Consider the following 16,289-nt stretch of genomic DNA (forward strand, 5'->3'; position numbering starts at 1 on the left):
TGAAAATGTGCATTTGCTCCCATCCAACCTGACAGAGCTTGAGAGGTGAAGAGGGGAGGAGAAGAATGGCAGATAATTGCCAAATGCTGATGTGCAAAGCTTGTCGCATCAAACGAAAAAGACTTGAGACTGTAAAGGTGCTTCAGCTAAATATTTAGTTAAGGGTATGTAATAATAGATAATCTAGATGTATAATGTAATATAGATAATACTTATGCAATGTACTTATTTCAGTTTTTTTATTTTTTAATAAATTTACCAAGTTGTGACAATTCTGTTTTTGCTTTGTCAATATGGTGTATGGAGTGTAGATTGATGTGAAAAAAAAAAAAAAAGTAAATTAAAGCAGTTTAACATAAGGCAGCAACATAACGTGAAAAAAATGAAGGGGTATGAATACTTTCGCAAGGCACTATACAGTGTATATATATATATATATATAATAAAATGGAAATCCAATGTGTGTGTGTGTGTGTGTGTGACTGAGGAAGGAATTTTTTGTGTTTTGTGTTAAACAAAATATAAAAGTATGTTCCCACAAAATCCGTATGGCCCACGTAACCGACATGCTGTATTTTAGTTTGAGTTATTTTGCATCTGAGCTGGTTGCATTTGATGCTCACCTGAGCTCGTATCAGAGCCTCAAAGCTGGGCTGAAAGTAGTCAATGCGGCTGTTGTAGAACTCGGGCATCTCGTCCAACAGCTGCTTGTTCTTGGCTTCAAAGTCTTCCCTGACAGGCTTCAGTTCTTCCCTAGCCTAAAAACAAAACACACACACACACACACACACACACGTAATGCAGCAATAAATAAAACCAAGACTACTGCCTACCCCAGAATGACTTGCCAATTATTAAAGCATGCTGTTATGGTGTGTCATTAGAATAATAACAAAAAAAATTGTATGAGGCCAGGATATTTTCAAGGGTGTGGAGGTGGGGAAGAGCAATGTTGATGATGCAATCACCAATCAGCACAGCGGAAGGGAGGGGAAAGCAATCTATAAGTGCTGACCTCTGCTAGGATATGACCTGCTTTCTATATATGACACAGGCCATGTGTAAATGTGATTGCACACACACTATCAGTTCTCCTATCCTCTATGGCCCTGCTGAGTCCTTCAGTGTGTGTGTGGGCGATGGGCTGTACATGTATGTAGAAGTTTTCCAGGCAATCCGTCTCTATCTGTTTGCGCACGTACGGTCCTTCATGTGTCAACATACACATGCATAATGACCCAGAAGTGTGCAACAAAAAGAACAAACAATTATTGTTTGCTCGTGTTCGCTGGATACCGTGCGTGAGTGAGCGTGTGTGCGAAACCCAATTATCCCACAGTGTGTGTTGAGCTCAGCCTCTTGAAAAAGTGCAGCTGAGTTGAGAGGCTGTTTCTCTTGCGTGGGTGAGTTCGCTCGCATGTATACATGTGCTCTGAATACTTCTGCGTCCATCCAGCGCAGCTTCCTTCACTTGTTGCTGCGTACTAAAAAAATCCCGCCAGTACACGAGTGGACGGATGATAACAAACCCGATGACTCTTAAGGTCCAGCATACTCGAGCACAAGCATCCACTACAGGAAGATGTATAAAGACTAGAGAAAAACTGTTGTGTGTGAAGTGTTTCATAGTTCAGGTGGCTTTGTGTCTTTTTGAGCTCCAGTTGAAGTCAATATGAAGTCAAAATTGTGCTCCAAGGATGAGGTATTTTTGGAGGTCGAAACCCAGAAATTAGCTTTTTACCACTTCCGGCTCCTTAGTCTCAAAGTCAATGGGTTTTTGGATAAATGCCTGAAATGAGGTCACTTTCACAGCCACATTGTGCTTGTAATCATGTTAGAAACTCAAAGATTCAGGAATTTATTATTTTTTTTGCATAATATGTATTAAAAATAGCTGTATTTTGTCAGCAGTTATATGCCATATGACCTTTTTGATACATGTTTGTTGTGGATATGGTTTTATATTCTATAGCTCCTCATAAACAGGGTGAATTTTAAGACGGAAGCACAGAGATTAATTTTTAAAAAACTTGTCCCAATGAACAGTTGTGCTGAAAAGTCACACTCGGAGCAAACAAGCCGTAAGATGTGAGATTTATCCATATATAAGGAGCCAGAATAAACCTTGTGAAAATAAGCAACTGTATGTGGTCTATTAAGGCAGAATATAGTGTGATGAAGGCAATGACGTGCATGGTAAAGTATTTGCAACTCTCATTATAGCGGCAGAAGGAACGAATGCCCCATCTTTGAGTTAAAAACAAAAAGTTTATTTAGTGTAGATTATGCATAAGCATTAGCTGGACAAGTCTGAAACATACAAATCTGTAATTTGATTTAAGGGTTACATTTTATTTTAATGTGTCCTTGTTACAGTGTAATTACACAAATAAATACTGGGTAATATTAATTAACAACATGTACATAACCAAAGGGTTAGGGTTTGGTTTTTAATGTACTGTTTTTACTATAGTAAATTCATTTAATGTGTAACAAGGTTGCATTAAAATGCTACCGATTTGATGTCTATCTTTCCCTATTCAAGTTAACATGAGCTGTATGTTTTATCTACACAGAAAACAGCTCCCTGGGGCGTTACCAACATGACCGCTGAGTGAACTAACTTGAATTAAAGGATTTCTGGTATTAGTATGCGATCAGTCACTCATCGAAAAATGAATGGCTGAAATTGCGATGTGTCGGAAAGGAAGTCCTGTCTTGAATGGAAGAACTGGTTGTACCTGATGGAGTTTGACCATGATGGGCCCCGTCTTCTCTTTTTCTTCATATTTCTCCACTTTAGACTGGAGTCTCTTATAATCTTGAAGAGCCTGTTCCCTGCGTTTTACTGCCATGTTCAGACTGGGAAACACACTGCTGTACCTGCGTACACACAGCACAGACAGAGAAAATTATCAATGTGCACATAACACAGACACACATTACAAGGCATTAAAGGGTCAGTTCACACAAAACTAAAAATTCTCTCATCATCTTCTGACCCTTAAGTTTTTCCAAATCTGTATTTGTTTCTTTCATCAGCTGGACACTAAAGAAGATATTTTAAAGAATGTGTGTTACAAAACAGTTGATGTTCCCCATTGACTTCCATAGTATTTTTTGTTCCATACTATGGATGTCAATGGGGACCAACAGGTGTTTGGTTACACACATTCTTCAAAACATCTTCTGTTACAATCCATAGAAGAAAGAAACTCATACAGGTTTGGAACAACTTGAGGGTGAGAAAATGATGACAGGATTTTTTCTAGTTTTGGATGAACTATCCCTTTAAAATGACAAATAACAAGTCAACAAAGTCACAAGCAGAAAAAAATAGCATAAATTGTTAATAAAACCATTTGTAAACTGTCAGATTTACACAGATATTTGCCATGTTTGCGTTATGAGGAAAGATTGTTTCTATGACGAGAAACTATTATAACCACAGCTTAAATGAACGAAAACAGCTAAAGGCTGGCACACACTAAAAGATTAAAATCTTCTCAGATTTTCAAAATGTGAGAGACCACAAACATAATGATAAATAATTCATAGATTTAAAAGTTTTGTTCCTATAGTGTGTAGAGAGCTGCGATGTGACCAAGATGGCACACCAAACACCAAACCAGAGTCCCGACTGTGAACACGGGAAAACATCTCGCAGTCAAACGTGACTTTAGAGTAAACAAATGGCGGACGACGGGCAAGAAGAAATGACGATTATAGTGTTTGGACTGGTTTTTACAAAAAATGTGTGGAAATAAAAGAAAAAAATATTTAGATGAAGTCACAGAGACGCGTGAAAATGTTACAGCGTGAGATAGAGGCAGGGTTGCCAGGTCCGAGAAACAAAACCAGGCCAACAGATATTCAAAACTAGCCCAATCGCATTTTTTCCATGGTTTTCCTCTCTGTCGGGTGTCCGCTTCATCTTTAACGCATTCCGGGGAGAATACGCCTATATCCTATGCTGGTACGCCACTCTCTCGTGAACACGTGTACGACAGTTAGCGGAAACTAGAGATTACGGTTTATAAAGTTTTAAATATCGTTATTTTTCTTATACAAAGGCATCATTTCACTTCAGAAGGCCTTTATTAAAACCCGGAATGGTGTGAAGCACTTTTTATGATGGACCATTCACTGATAGGGGTGTGCCATATCATAATACTGGTATAAATTTTTACATGATAAAAAAAGTGTCATATCGCTATATCACTGATATCATGCGTATGGCGGATATACATTCCCTAGACCGCACAACAACACCACCACAAACCCAATAGGTGTGTTCGACTTGAAGCAGCGCTGCGCAGACTGATCGGTGTATGACATCAAAGTATCGTGAGAGCGGTTCTGGAGCATATTCGAGCGCACACTCTTACCGTCAAAAATAGGCGAGGCGCATATCTTTAGCGAAGCGGCGCGGAGAGGGGTAAGTCACTCTCGCGTTATTTTGTCATGTTTTTTTTTTCTATATCGGCATAAATATCGTTATCGCAAATATTCTTGAAATATCGTGATATAATTTTGAGGCTATGTCGCCCACCCCTATTCACTGCCATTAAAAAGCTTGGAAGAGCTAGGGCATTTTTTTTTTATATAACTCAGATTGCATTCGTCTGAAAGAAGAAAGTCATATACATCTGGCTTGAGGGTGAGTAAATCATGGGGTAATTTTCTTTTTTGAGTGAACTATCCCTTTAACACATCTCACATCACAGGGAAATCTGATGAGACAATCTGTAGAACCATCAAAATAATTGGGACTAGGATTGTCAGAAGGGGAGAATTCAGCTCAAAATCGGCCGGATTTTCTTGTAGTGTGTGCCCTGCTTAAGACTGTCAACCTCTAGCGGAATTTCCCCAAGTAGCTCATTGACTTACAATTACTCATTTCAGTTTACCAGTTTTAAAAATGCAAATTTTGTTTTTCTGAACAACAACAACTACAACACTTGCCTCTCTGCTGCCCCCACCAGCTCTGGAGGAGCCACTGAATTTTCACAACAGGTTGCTATATATAAAAAATTGTGTAGTTTGTATGAGGCATGCTTGAATTTATTGTTTGACCTTAACATGGTGACCATTATGAGGGAGCGACCAGCCATACTGCATTTTCTAGGAGTCTTCAGCTTATGAGTTCACATCATTTAAAAAATATCTATTCATTCCTTTAGGTGAAAACTTACTTTAAGCGAAACACTACAGTGTTTCATAGTCTACATGGAGAGGGAAATCAATAGAGTGTGTTGAACACAGCAAACCACAGCGTTTGTTCTATGACAAAAATCATTTAACAATGTGATGAGGAGGTTCATGCAGCATTAGCCCATTTTAACAGGATCACTTAATTACAGCCACACAAATGGCACGGAGGCATTTCACTTGGATTCTTTTGTTGTTTCTATTCCAAATGAAAATATAATCTCTGGGTGAGAAGCCTGGTTTCAGGAAACTAAAAATAGGAAAACTCTAAACTGTAACTTAGCAACAGAGTCGGCCGCTTTGGTTTGAGGCCTGACTGTGTTTCGACTTTGCATCGCCTGGGAGCACTGAGGAACAGTACAAACACATGACCCACACCGTTTTGTTCTTTGTAACAACTGAAAAAAGCGACTTCCTTCGCAAAAGCTACAAGCCTTGAAGTAGGAGGACAGTTTTAGGGTCAAGGAGCTATAAATGTATGTTCTTATGTGCATTATTTGGGGGATTTAGGTGGAGAAACTCCGTAAGGTGCATCAGTAGGTCTTCTGCAGTCGACTGTGTGTGACGCATCTTCAGTAGGAGAAGATGCGATGCGTAAAGTGGCCTGCGGTTAAACTGAAATGGCCAACGATGCAGCCTAAATTGCTGACTTTTATTGAGGTTGTTAACTACTGAGTCTACTTGAATAAACCAATAATTAAATTATTGGTCACATTAGCCAGATGTTTCAAGAAAATAATTATAAAAACACCATGTGGGGAGGAAAAGAAAAAAGAAAAACCACAACTCAAATCTCTGAAAGTTATTTAACATTGAAATTTTTTTTTTACACTTTACAACAACAAATTTAATGTAATGCACTTTATAGAGATGTTATTGGATGACATTTGTAAACTGAAATGCTAAACAAATGATTTATGCTTTTGATAATATTTTCTTTAGGATAATGAGCACTGATAAAAGCCATTCAATAATTGATAATGCAGGACCTGCAGTTAAAAAGATTAATACGTTTTTGAATAAGGATGTCAATGTTTTGACAGCCAAATGTTTTAACAGTAAAAATAATTACATAAAAAAGTGTTTTATTATATAATTCCAGATAGTTTTGATCATCTTCAGCTGCTTTCTGAAGGTTTTATGGGAATATTCTCCGTAAAGCTGCTTAGTAGCAATACTTAAGCCTATTATTTAATCGTTATACAAATTACTTTTTACATTAATAGTGCACAGAAAAAAGATAGACATTTTTCAAAAAATGCTGAATAATTTATTTTGCTTCTGTAAAGTAACAAATATAAAAGCCTGGTATTTCATTTGGTAAAAAAAAAAAAAACAACAACAAAAAAAAAAAACTTTGTCTTCATAAAAATTAATCTCACACAATATAAATGAGTCTTTAAACATGAAAATATACAGCCACATTTACATTTTGGGAATTGGATAATGTATGCAGTGTCTTTGAAATCAAAAAGTTTGAAAATGACTGACTTAGTGGATTAAGATCTGGAACCGTGACCAAAGTTTTGCAAGTTTAAACCCTGCGAGAGGTGATCCATAAACTTTTGGGTCAGGTAAGACAAATCCGTCAAATTAGTAAAGAAAGTGATGAGCTACAGGAGGTAAAAGTGAAGGAAAACTACAAGAGAAGAAGAGAAGCAGAGAGAGAAAGAAAGTGAGTGGCTTCATCATGCGGAGCAGTGTTAAGACAAGCCCTAAATTGTTTCCCACAGGATGTAAAGAAGGGAGCGGCACAATATCACTGTGGCAACGTCACAGGACCCAGCCCCACAACCCACGCGCACCCTCTATTTATAAAACACCACCTTGGCGCAATGACTCTCTTCTATCTCTCTTCCTGGCACGGATGTCAAGTGTGACAGCTGGATAAAACATCGTGCAAACATAAAACTACCTTAAAATGACAATCTAAAATAGATTCATAATATTATGGTCACTTAATACCGGTAACACCAAAAAAAAAAAAAAACTCCACAGACATGCAAAACAAATTTAAGAGAATTTTTTTTTAAAACATCAGAATTAGACTTAAAGATGACTGATGGATAAAATAATATCCATCAGCCATCAGTCATGATATTCCACTTTTTAAATTACTCTTTCCAGCCATTTTTGATTATTATTCAAGAGTTTTTAAAAATGTAATTTAGAATGATTCACTAATAAACCATTCAGTGCTTTATTTGACCAATTCAAGAAAATAATTAAAAACAATACATTTACTACATAAATAGCCATTCTTTTTCCAGAAATGGAAGACACACTGAAATAAATAAATAAATAAATAAAAAACAAAAAAAAACATAAGATCAAATTTACAAAGAGCGGTTAATTTAAGAAGCATACAATTTTTGTAGTCACTCACAATAAGCCAGCAACATAAAATTGTTAAAAAACAAATGTGTAAATAATATTTTAAACCTAAGCCATTTCAAATATAATCAAATAAAGACAAAAGTAATGATAAAATAATACAAAACACAGTTTAATAGATGGCTTTATCATCTGTACATTTCCTTAATATCACATGCCTTTAGAAGACATGGTAAAAACATTAAAAGGAATAATTTGTATGACATTTGTATGAAAATCACTGAAAATCTTGATTGCAAGTAAAACAAATTTACATTTTTGGGGCAATGACCTGTCACATACGCACAAGCATCATCTATTTATCTATTCTACATCCAGCCACACTATATTTGTGAAATAGAAACTTGATCATGTTACATGGAATATTCCAGTTGTAATTTGCATCTTTTGTCCCCTGAAAGCAGGTTTAGTGCAGGTTAGTGCCTGCTCTGTCTATAATGACAGTTCACGGGTGTTGTTCTTGGAAGTAAGCGATCTAAAAACACTCGCTGTAATCTAGACGAACGCTTCAGACGGACTAGAGGACGGCCCGTCTGACTGGGCACAACCCAAACACACGGTCATGTGCCCGGCTCGTCTAAAAGCTCTCTTGATGTTTCGTTGAACTTCCGCATGACTGCACACACACACACACACACATGCTCCACCTCGCTGGTAGGCTGTATAATTTAACACCCGTCTAGTCTGGCTGCGGGTGTGGTGGCCGCTTGACAGAGAATGACAGAAATAACAGTTGGACGAAATCGCAGTCGGCTGTTTTCAACAGCGGCACACACACACACACGCAGCTCCGTGAGCCAAACCAGAGTCTGGACGGGATGACCGCTGCAGCTACCCGTGCTCTGTCCGTGGGACAGCGTGACAGTATGTCTGTGCAAGAGTTTACGGAGTTCACTGTACTGTGGGGTGTAACGCTGGCTGCTGTGTCATGCCTGAGAAGCGGGGCCTTTATTATAGATTTTCTGTTTCTATAAATCTGATCCGCGTGTTTGACCAGCCCTGTGTCTCTTTTCAGCAGCACAGGAGACTCTAAACACACCGTATGGCATCTCTCTGCTTGCGTTTGACAATGCCAGGGTGTTTGCTGTAGGGTGGTTACGTACTGGCCCAAGTCACAAGAGCCCACCCAAGTCTCTATGACATTCTGGTATCTAGTTATGGCTCAGGTCACTCCTTCAAATGCAAGTTTATGGGAATGTTCCACCCATTTTATTGTCTGGAAGGTGAAAATCATAAAGGGATAGTGCAGGCGAAAATGAAAATTGTCATTATTCATTCATCTTCATGTCAGTCCAAACCTTTAAGACTGTCTTTCTTTAGCACAAAACACAAAAGATGATATTTTGATCAATATTTCCATTTTCTTGTTTTATGTTTTTGTGTTTGTGTGCATTTGTCTTATTTTTGCATAGTGTTTCGTTTGTTTTGAGCTTTTTTGTGTGTTTTTGTTTTATTGCATTGTCATTTTTAGTTTTATTTGTTTTTGTTGTTTTTTTATTTTTGCGTTGTGTTGTTTTTTTTTGTTCTATTCAGCTGTTCTTTTTTGTTTTTGTTTTGAGTTGTTTTTGTTTTATTATTGTGTCATCATTTTTGTTTTGTTATGCTTTTGTTGTGTTGTTTTTATTTTTGCATTGTGCTATTTTTCAGTTTTTTTTGTTGGGGGGGGGGGGTGGTTTTTGCTTTGTGTGTTTTTTGTTTGTTTTATTGTTGTGTTGTTCTTTGGTATTTTTGCATTGTGTTTTTTTTTTACTTTTGTTTTTGTGTTTGTTTTGAGTTGTTTTTGTTGTATTGTTCTTGGTTATTTTTGCATTGTGATTTTGTTGTTGTTGTTGTTGAGTTTTGTTTTTCTGTTTGCTTTTATTGAGTAGTTTTTTGTGTTAATTTGTTTAGTTTTTTTTGTTTGGCCATAATATTATTTTTTTATTTGTTTTGTTTTTATGTTGTGTTGCTTTTGTTACATTTTTGCATTGTGAGTTATTGTTTTGTTTGTTGAGTTGTTTTTGTTTTATGTGTTCTTTTTTGTTTTTGCGTTGTTTTGTTTTTTTGTTGAGTTGCTTCTGTTTGTGTTTTTTTTTTTTTGCTTTTGTTTTGTTTTAGTGTTCTTTTGCATTTTTGTCTGCTGTTGTCTATGCAATGAAAGTAAATGGGGTCCATGTACGTACAAAAACAGCTGAAACATTCTTTAAAATACCTGCATGTTCAGAGCATGACGGTGAGTAAATTCTGACAATTTAAATATTTAGGTGAATTATCCCTTTAATTCTGATTACTTAAATGATTAAAACTGTACTAGTATCTCTCTTCAACAGGTCACATGATTTGAGGTATCGTATCGTCCATGTCAAGCACCCAAAGCTGAACACTTAGTTGGGGATTTGAATAAAGCCTTGCATATGAGCAATAGTTAGTAGTGTTTGCTAAGACAAGCATCACTATTACTAAGATATCTCGCCAGGACACATATCAGAAAAACAATGTTCCATCTTGATCAACAAAGACTTCAATGAGCCGAGTCAAAACAACCTCCTCTAATGCATATCGCCCAGCAGATATAATGGAGTGCTACTCGCACGATTCAAAACTGTTGCTGACTTCTGTTAGCGCAGACAAAACACACACTCAAAGCGAGAGGCACGCACTCACCTGGTTTAGAAATGAGTTATCACATTAAGAGATCCGACATCTGTCTGAAGCCATTAGAGTTTCAACAGCTTTTCAGAAGGATCACATTATAAATACTTTCCTCCCATGAACACTGGGAGAACAACGAGAAAGGAACAAGAAATGCTGAGCTCTTCATGCACTAATGGAATCTTGTCTTTCATGGTATCTTGGCTTATGGCTGATTAAATGTGTTGCAGCGAAGCAGAAAACAAAGCCGGTGTGTTTTAAGGATTCCACTGGAGGCGAGACTAAAAGAATGCTGTTTTGTTTAAAGCTAAACATGAGATTTCCAGCATGCCTGATATGGATGCATACTAAGTTTGAAAGAGTCGATGCTCTAAAACATCTGTGGGTGACTGACAAATTATATTGTGCATGAAGAAAAAATTTTTTTTAGGACCATTAACATTTTTTGCATAGTGACATTATCCCGTTATCCCTTTTAATATAATATTGTTCCTATTCTACAAGTTAAAAAAAAAATTTAAATTAACATTCATTAAAGGCAAATGTTGTATGATGTATAATTCTTCACAAGTAAAATACATTATAATTTTTCACAAATACATAAAATCTTATATATATTATCTTGAATATAAAAATCTTGAAAAATAAGCTTATTCTAAGGACCGTTAAGATTTTTTGCAGTGACGTTAGTGATATAGTCACATTATTTTCATGACAGTTAAGCACATATGCATCCCATATTCCCATTACTGTTACACTGATCCTGGTGTTCTACTTTAGACTTTTAGATTTTATTCTATGAAGACTCCAACTGTATTCTTCATACAGTATTATTCCTGTTCTACAACATTTATACATTTAAATTAGCTTACATTAAAGGAAGTGCAACAAATATTGACTTCATGAATAAATCTTCAAATAATAAATATACATAAGTATAATAAAATTGTTCTGGATATGAGAATGGGAAGAAAATGTGATCAATGGTCATGAGAATAACGTCAAAAAAAAAAGCTGCATTTATTTGATTCAAATTGTATTATTTGATCAATAGAGCAAAATAAGTAATAAGAAATATTTTTACAATTAAAAATAGGTTTCTTTTTAAAATGTATATTTATTTTAAATATTTTATTTTATTTATTTATTTATTTAATTTTAATTACACTTATTCCTGTGATGGCAAAGCTAAATTTTCAGTCTTTAATGTCAAATGATCCTTCAAAAATCATTCTAATATGATTTTCTTTTTTTTCTTACTGTGATATTTTTTACTGTGTTGATACTGTGATATGTGAATCATAGATTGAATGGCAGTGTTAACATTTTGTAAAATATATATACAGTATATATATATATATATATATATATATAAATAAAATAATACTTTTATTCAGCAAGTATGCATTAAATTGTTTAATAGTGACAGTAAAGACATTTATAATGTTACATATGATTTCTATTTCAAATAAATGTTCTTTTGAACTTTCTATTCATCAGAGAATCCTAAAAAATATGTATCACAGTTTCCACAAAAATATTAAGCAGCAAAAACGGTTTTCAACTGATAATACGAATCATTATTAATAAATTAGCACCAATAGTAATTTATGATAACTGAGCACCAAATAAGCACATTACAATGATTTCCAAGGGATGTTCTAAAATAATAAATAAAATATTTATGTCCTAAAAACACTATTTCTTTAAAGCATAATTATGTTCTTTTGGTTTTGAAGTGAAACATGATCTAGATACTTCTCAAGAATTGTGAGATTCACTCAAGAATCAGTGTTCAATACCTCCAGTTATGTTCAAGCAGTCATATTTGTTAGCTTGAGGAAGAGAAGTGGTCAGCTGTAAGTTTGCATGTGTATGAGCAAGAGTGTGTGTATGCTGAGCAGGGTTTACTCTGCTGTTTAAAGCCTCAACTGTGCTCATAGTATTTGCGTGTACATGAGAGTGTGTGTGTTTCTGGGCTTGAGGCCACAGTAAGAGCCTACACACATGTCCGCCACACACCCACCAGCCAGCGGAAATGAGAACCATTCCATCCTGCCACCAAACACACACACACACACACCACCAGAAAACACTTTCTATCCATCTTCCTCTGACTCGTTGTCTTCACACACAACAGCTGTACGGCTTCACCAAAGCTGACCAAAACCTCTTTATGGTCAAGGGTAAAGTAATAAAAAAACAATATAATTATTTCTTATATAGTTGAACACGAATCAGCACATCCTTCAGGAACAAAAGTGGAGTAAGAAGTCACTCCAAGAATCCTCAAACACACACACACACACACACACACACACACACAGAGGCGTTTGTTAGGAGTGTCTCTGCACCCACTCCTCTTCCTAGTCGCTCGTTAAGGCCTGCTTCCTGTTCCGGCCCGTCCCACGAGGGAACGGAGGCATGGAATAGCACTCATGGGGGCGAGAGAGGAGTGGAGGGGCGGACAGCCAAATAAACTTTCCTCCAGACGCACTCTTTCATTCAGGACAGACCTGTAGCAGTCAGAACATTTCTCATATAACGCTCAGTGCTTTTAATGCGCGCAGCTGAGAGGAAGTCTGGCGACCTGAAAGAAAGTCATTAACACACCTTCCACATATTCATTAATTGCAGCAGCCTGGCTGTAGTTCTGTTACGCAATAAACATATCGGTTCCGACTGAAATAGAATAGCGCAGATTTTTTCCGCCGAGGACACGCAGATTGATTCCAGGTGTTTAAAGACAATAACACAATTCCAGCCAGCATTCATAAATATCTTCGGATCACACATATATGGACTGTTAATGAACAGTGATTCAAAAGGCATAATCAGTTCCAGGACAGATGTCCAGTGGAAGATGATGCCTCAGATGGAAAATATTTGAAGTTCAACATCATTTTTTTTTTCCATTAAAAAAAAGGATTGAAACAGACAGATAAAATAGCTCTGCTCCAAATCCTGAACTGCCTCATTGTCTACTCCCTACATAAGCAGCATACTTAACCCAAATAAAAGCACAGGTGACTTTTACATCAGTTTCAGCAATTTCACACAAGACACAAATCACTTTACTTGTGAGACTTAAAGGGATAGTTCACCCAAAAATAAAAATTTTGTCATCATTTACTCCCCTCAAGTTGTTCCAAATCTGTATGAGTTTCTTTCTTCTGTTGAGCAGAAAATAAAATATTTGGAATAATGCTGCTAACCAAACAGTTGACGGTAGCCATTGACTTCAATAGTATAAAAAAATATATACTATGGAAGTCAATGGCTACCGTCAACCGTTTGGTTACCAACATACTTTCGATTTTTTTTCTTCTCACAAAGAGCACAATTTGGCATTATAAAAATTAGAATAGAATGTTATATATTAGAATACTTACATTTTTAACACTTTTTTTAACGTTTAAGTGCAATTAACGGTCCTCTGCACTTCTGTCAAGTCAAATAATGAGAAAGAACCAAATTGCCTATCACAGCTATGCTGATGATACCCAGATTTACCTAGCCTTATCGCCAAATGACTACAGCCCCATTGACTCCCTCTGCCAATGCATTGATGAAATTAACAGTTGGATGTGCCAGAACTTTCTTCAGTTAAACAAGGATCTGCGCAGTAGAGATTCGTTTGGAGCCAGAGTCTGCGCAGTATAGATTTGTTTGGAGCCCGAGTCTGCGAAGTAGTGATTCATTTGGAGCCAAAGTCTGCGCAGTAGAGATTCGTTTGGAGCCAGAGTCTGCGCAGTAGTGAGTCGTTTGGAGCCCGAGTCTGCGCAGTAGAGATTCATTTGGAGCCAGAGTCTGTGCAGTAGTGATTCGTTTGGAGCCAGAGCCTGCGCAGTAGAGATTCGTTTGGAGCCAGAGTCTGCGCAGTAGAGATTCGTTTGGAGCCAGAGTCTGCGCAGTAGAGATTCGTTTGGAGCCAGAGCCTGCGCAGAAGGGATGGGCAATATCTTATCGTTTGCGATATACCGGTAAAAATTCTCCACACACTAAGAATTCGTCTTCCCGCGATAATAAGGATAAAGTCTAGTTGTTGACATATTTCTGTGTGCGACTGTGTGGAGTGACGTGAAGGAAGGCGGACGTGAAATTGAGCAGCTCCTTCTTCATTTGGAAACCAAGGTCCTAGAGTCTCAAGCAGTGGTCGCCAACCCGTCGATCGCGTTTATCACTGTCCCAGTAGATCAGTAAAATAAGTACAAAAATGCATTACATTTATGGGGTTATATTAATGTATCACTGAAGGGAACTGTCTTGAGAAAAGTTTCGATGGCAATGGCGTTTTCTTCTCCGTATAAAGCGCAACTCTGCTTTGTTTACAGCGGTAACGAAGGAAACGCTATAGTGCGGTCGGTTCATAAGCAGTGTTGCCATGTCCGCGGTTTTCCCGCGGGAATTGGGCTACTTAACACTGTTGCCGCGGGGGGTTGTTCATGTCCGCGGGTTGAAGCGACCCCAATAACGAGATATTTATTCCCTGGAATGTGAATTTTACTGGAAGATCTCCGCTGAAAAACGTGTATTTTACCCCCGAATGCGATTTTTACAGGGGAACCCTCCTCGAAACGCTATTGGACTAGTTTTATTGCGAAAACCTGGCAACCCCGTTCATAGGCGCCACCTGCTGTCAGAGAGTGCGTCTCATTCAGACCTGCTGTTGTTTCGCGCAGATGTTTTATGTAGCAAATAAATAAATAACACCTAAAGTCAGACCATTCTGTTTTTGTTTTAAATCCTGAAATGAATCTAAATCAAATCAAAAACAACTGCCCCTTGCAGATCGTGATTAAAATGCAGTGGTTGCCTCTAATTTCAAATGGCTAGATATTTTTGTTTAAAGCCAGTTTGTTTGTTATAAAGCAAATAGCCAATAAATAAATTTGCTTAAAAATCAGTATCAGAATCCAATTTGTTTAAATCCTGAAATTAATCTAAATCAAATCAAAAACAACTGCCCGTGCAGATCATGATTAAAATGCAGTGGTTGCCTCTAATTTCAAATGGCTAGATATTTTTGTTTAAAGCCAGTTTTTTTGTTATAAAGCAAATAGCCAATAAATAAATTTGCTTAAAAATCAGTATCAGTATCAGAATCTAATTTGCTAGTTAAAAGAAAGAAAAGAAAATCTGAATTCTGAATCAGCTATGATCGGCGCATCACTAATTAAAATACTAAGTAAAAGGCCTCAAATTTGAAGTACAATCTGGGATGTCTTTTTCTATCAATTCTTCAATAGGTAGATCTTGTCTTTCATAAAGGCCGAGGTCAGGGATCTTGGGCCTAAAAAGGTTGGTGACCACTGCTCTAAAGAAACAGGATTCCCTAAATTATCGTCATTGATATCGTTATCGCAATAAATATAAGAAATTATCGTGATATATTTTTAAGCCCATATCGCCCATCCCTACTGCGCAGTATAGATTTGTTTGGAGCCCGAGTCTGCGAAGTAGTGATTCATTTGGAGCCAAAGTCTGTGCAGTAGAGATTCGTTTGGAGCCCGAGCCTGCACAGTAGTGATTCATTTGGAGCCAGAGTCAGCGCAGTAGTAATTTATTTGGAGCCCGAGCCTGCACAGTAGAGATTCGTTTGGAGCCAAAGTCTGCGCAGTAGAGATTCGTTTGGAGCCAGAGTCTGCGCAGTAGAGATTCGTTTGGAGCCAAAGTCTGCGCAGTAGAGATTCGTTTGGAGCCCGAGCCTGCGCAGCAGTGATTCGTTTGGAGCCAAAGTCTGCGTAGTAGAGATTTGTCTGGAGCCAGAGTTTGCGCAGTGGTGATTCGTTTGGAGCCAGAGTCAGCGCAGTAGTGATTTATTTGAAGCCCGAGTCTGCGCAGTAGAGATTCATTTGGAGCCAAAGTCTGCGCAGTAGAGATTCGTTTGGAGCCAGAGTCTGCGCAGCAGTGATTCGTTTGGAGCCAAAGTCTGCGTAGTAGAGATTTGTCTGGAGCCAGAGTTTGCGCAGTGGTGATTCGTTTGGAGCCAGAGTCAGCGCAGTAGTGATTTATTTGAAGCCCGAGTCTGCGCAGTAGAGATTTGTTTGGAG

At 37.4% G+C, this 16,289-nt stretch overlaps 1 protein-coding gene across 2 annotated transcripts in view; it reads right to left on the reverse strand.

The window, feature by feature from the left end:
- The window catches only part of LOC107710841 (bridging integrator 3-like), a 66,268-nt gene that overhangs the window by 11,080 nt on the left and 38,899 nt on the right, over window positions 1–16,289 (reverse strand). For both annotated transcript variants that reach the window (XM_016515692.1, XM_016515693.1), the window contains exons 7-8: window positions 2,742–2,883; window positions 624–758 (exon numbers count right to left, since the gene is read on the reverse strand). In XM_016515692.1, coding sequence (XP_016371178.1) covers window positions 624–758; window positions 2,742–2,883 — 277 coding nt within the window. The remainder of the gene's footprint in view (window positions 1–623; window positions 759–2,741; window positions 2,884–16,289) is intronic.

The sequence above is a fragment of the Sinocyclocheilus rhinocerous genome, unplaced genomic scaffold (genome assembly GCF_001515625.1).
Source record: "Sinocyclocheilus rhinocerous isolate Xijiao unplaced genomic scaffold, SAMN03320098_v1.1 scaffold1198, whole genome shotgun sequence".
Lineage (NCBI taxonomy): Eukaryota > Metazoa > Chordata > Actinopteri > Cypriniformes > Cyprinidae > Sinocyclocheilus > Sinocyclocheilus rhinocerous.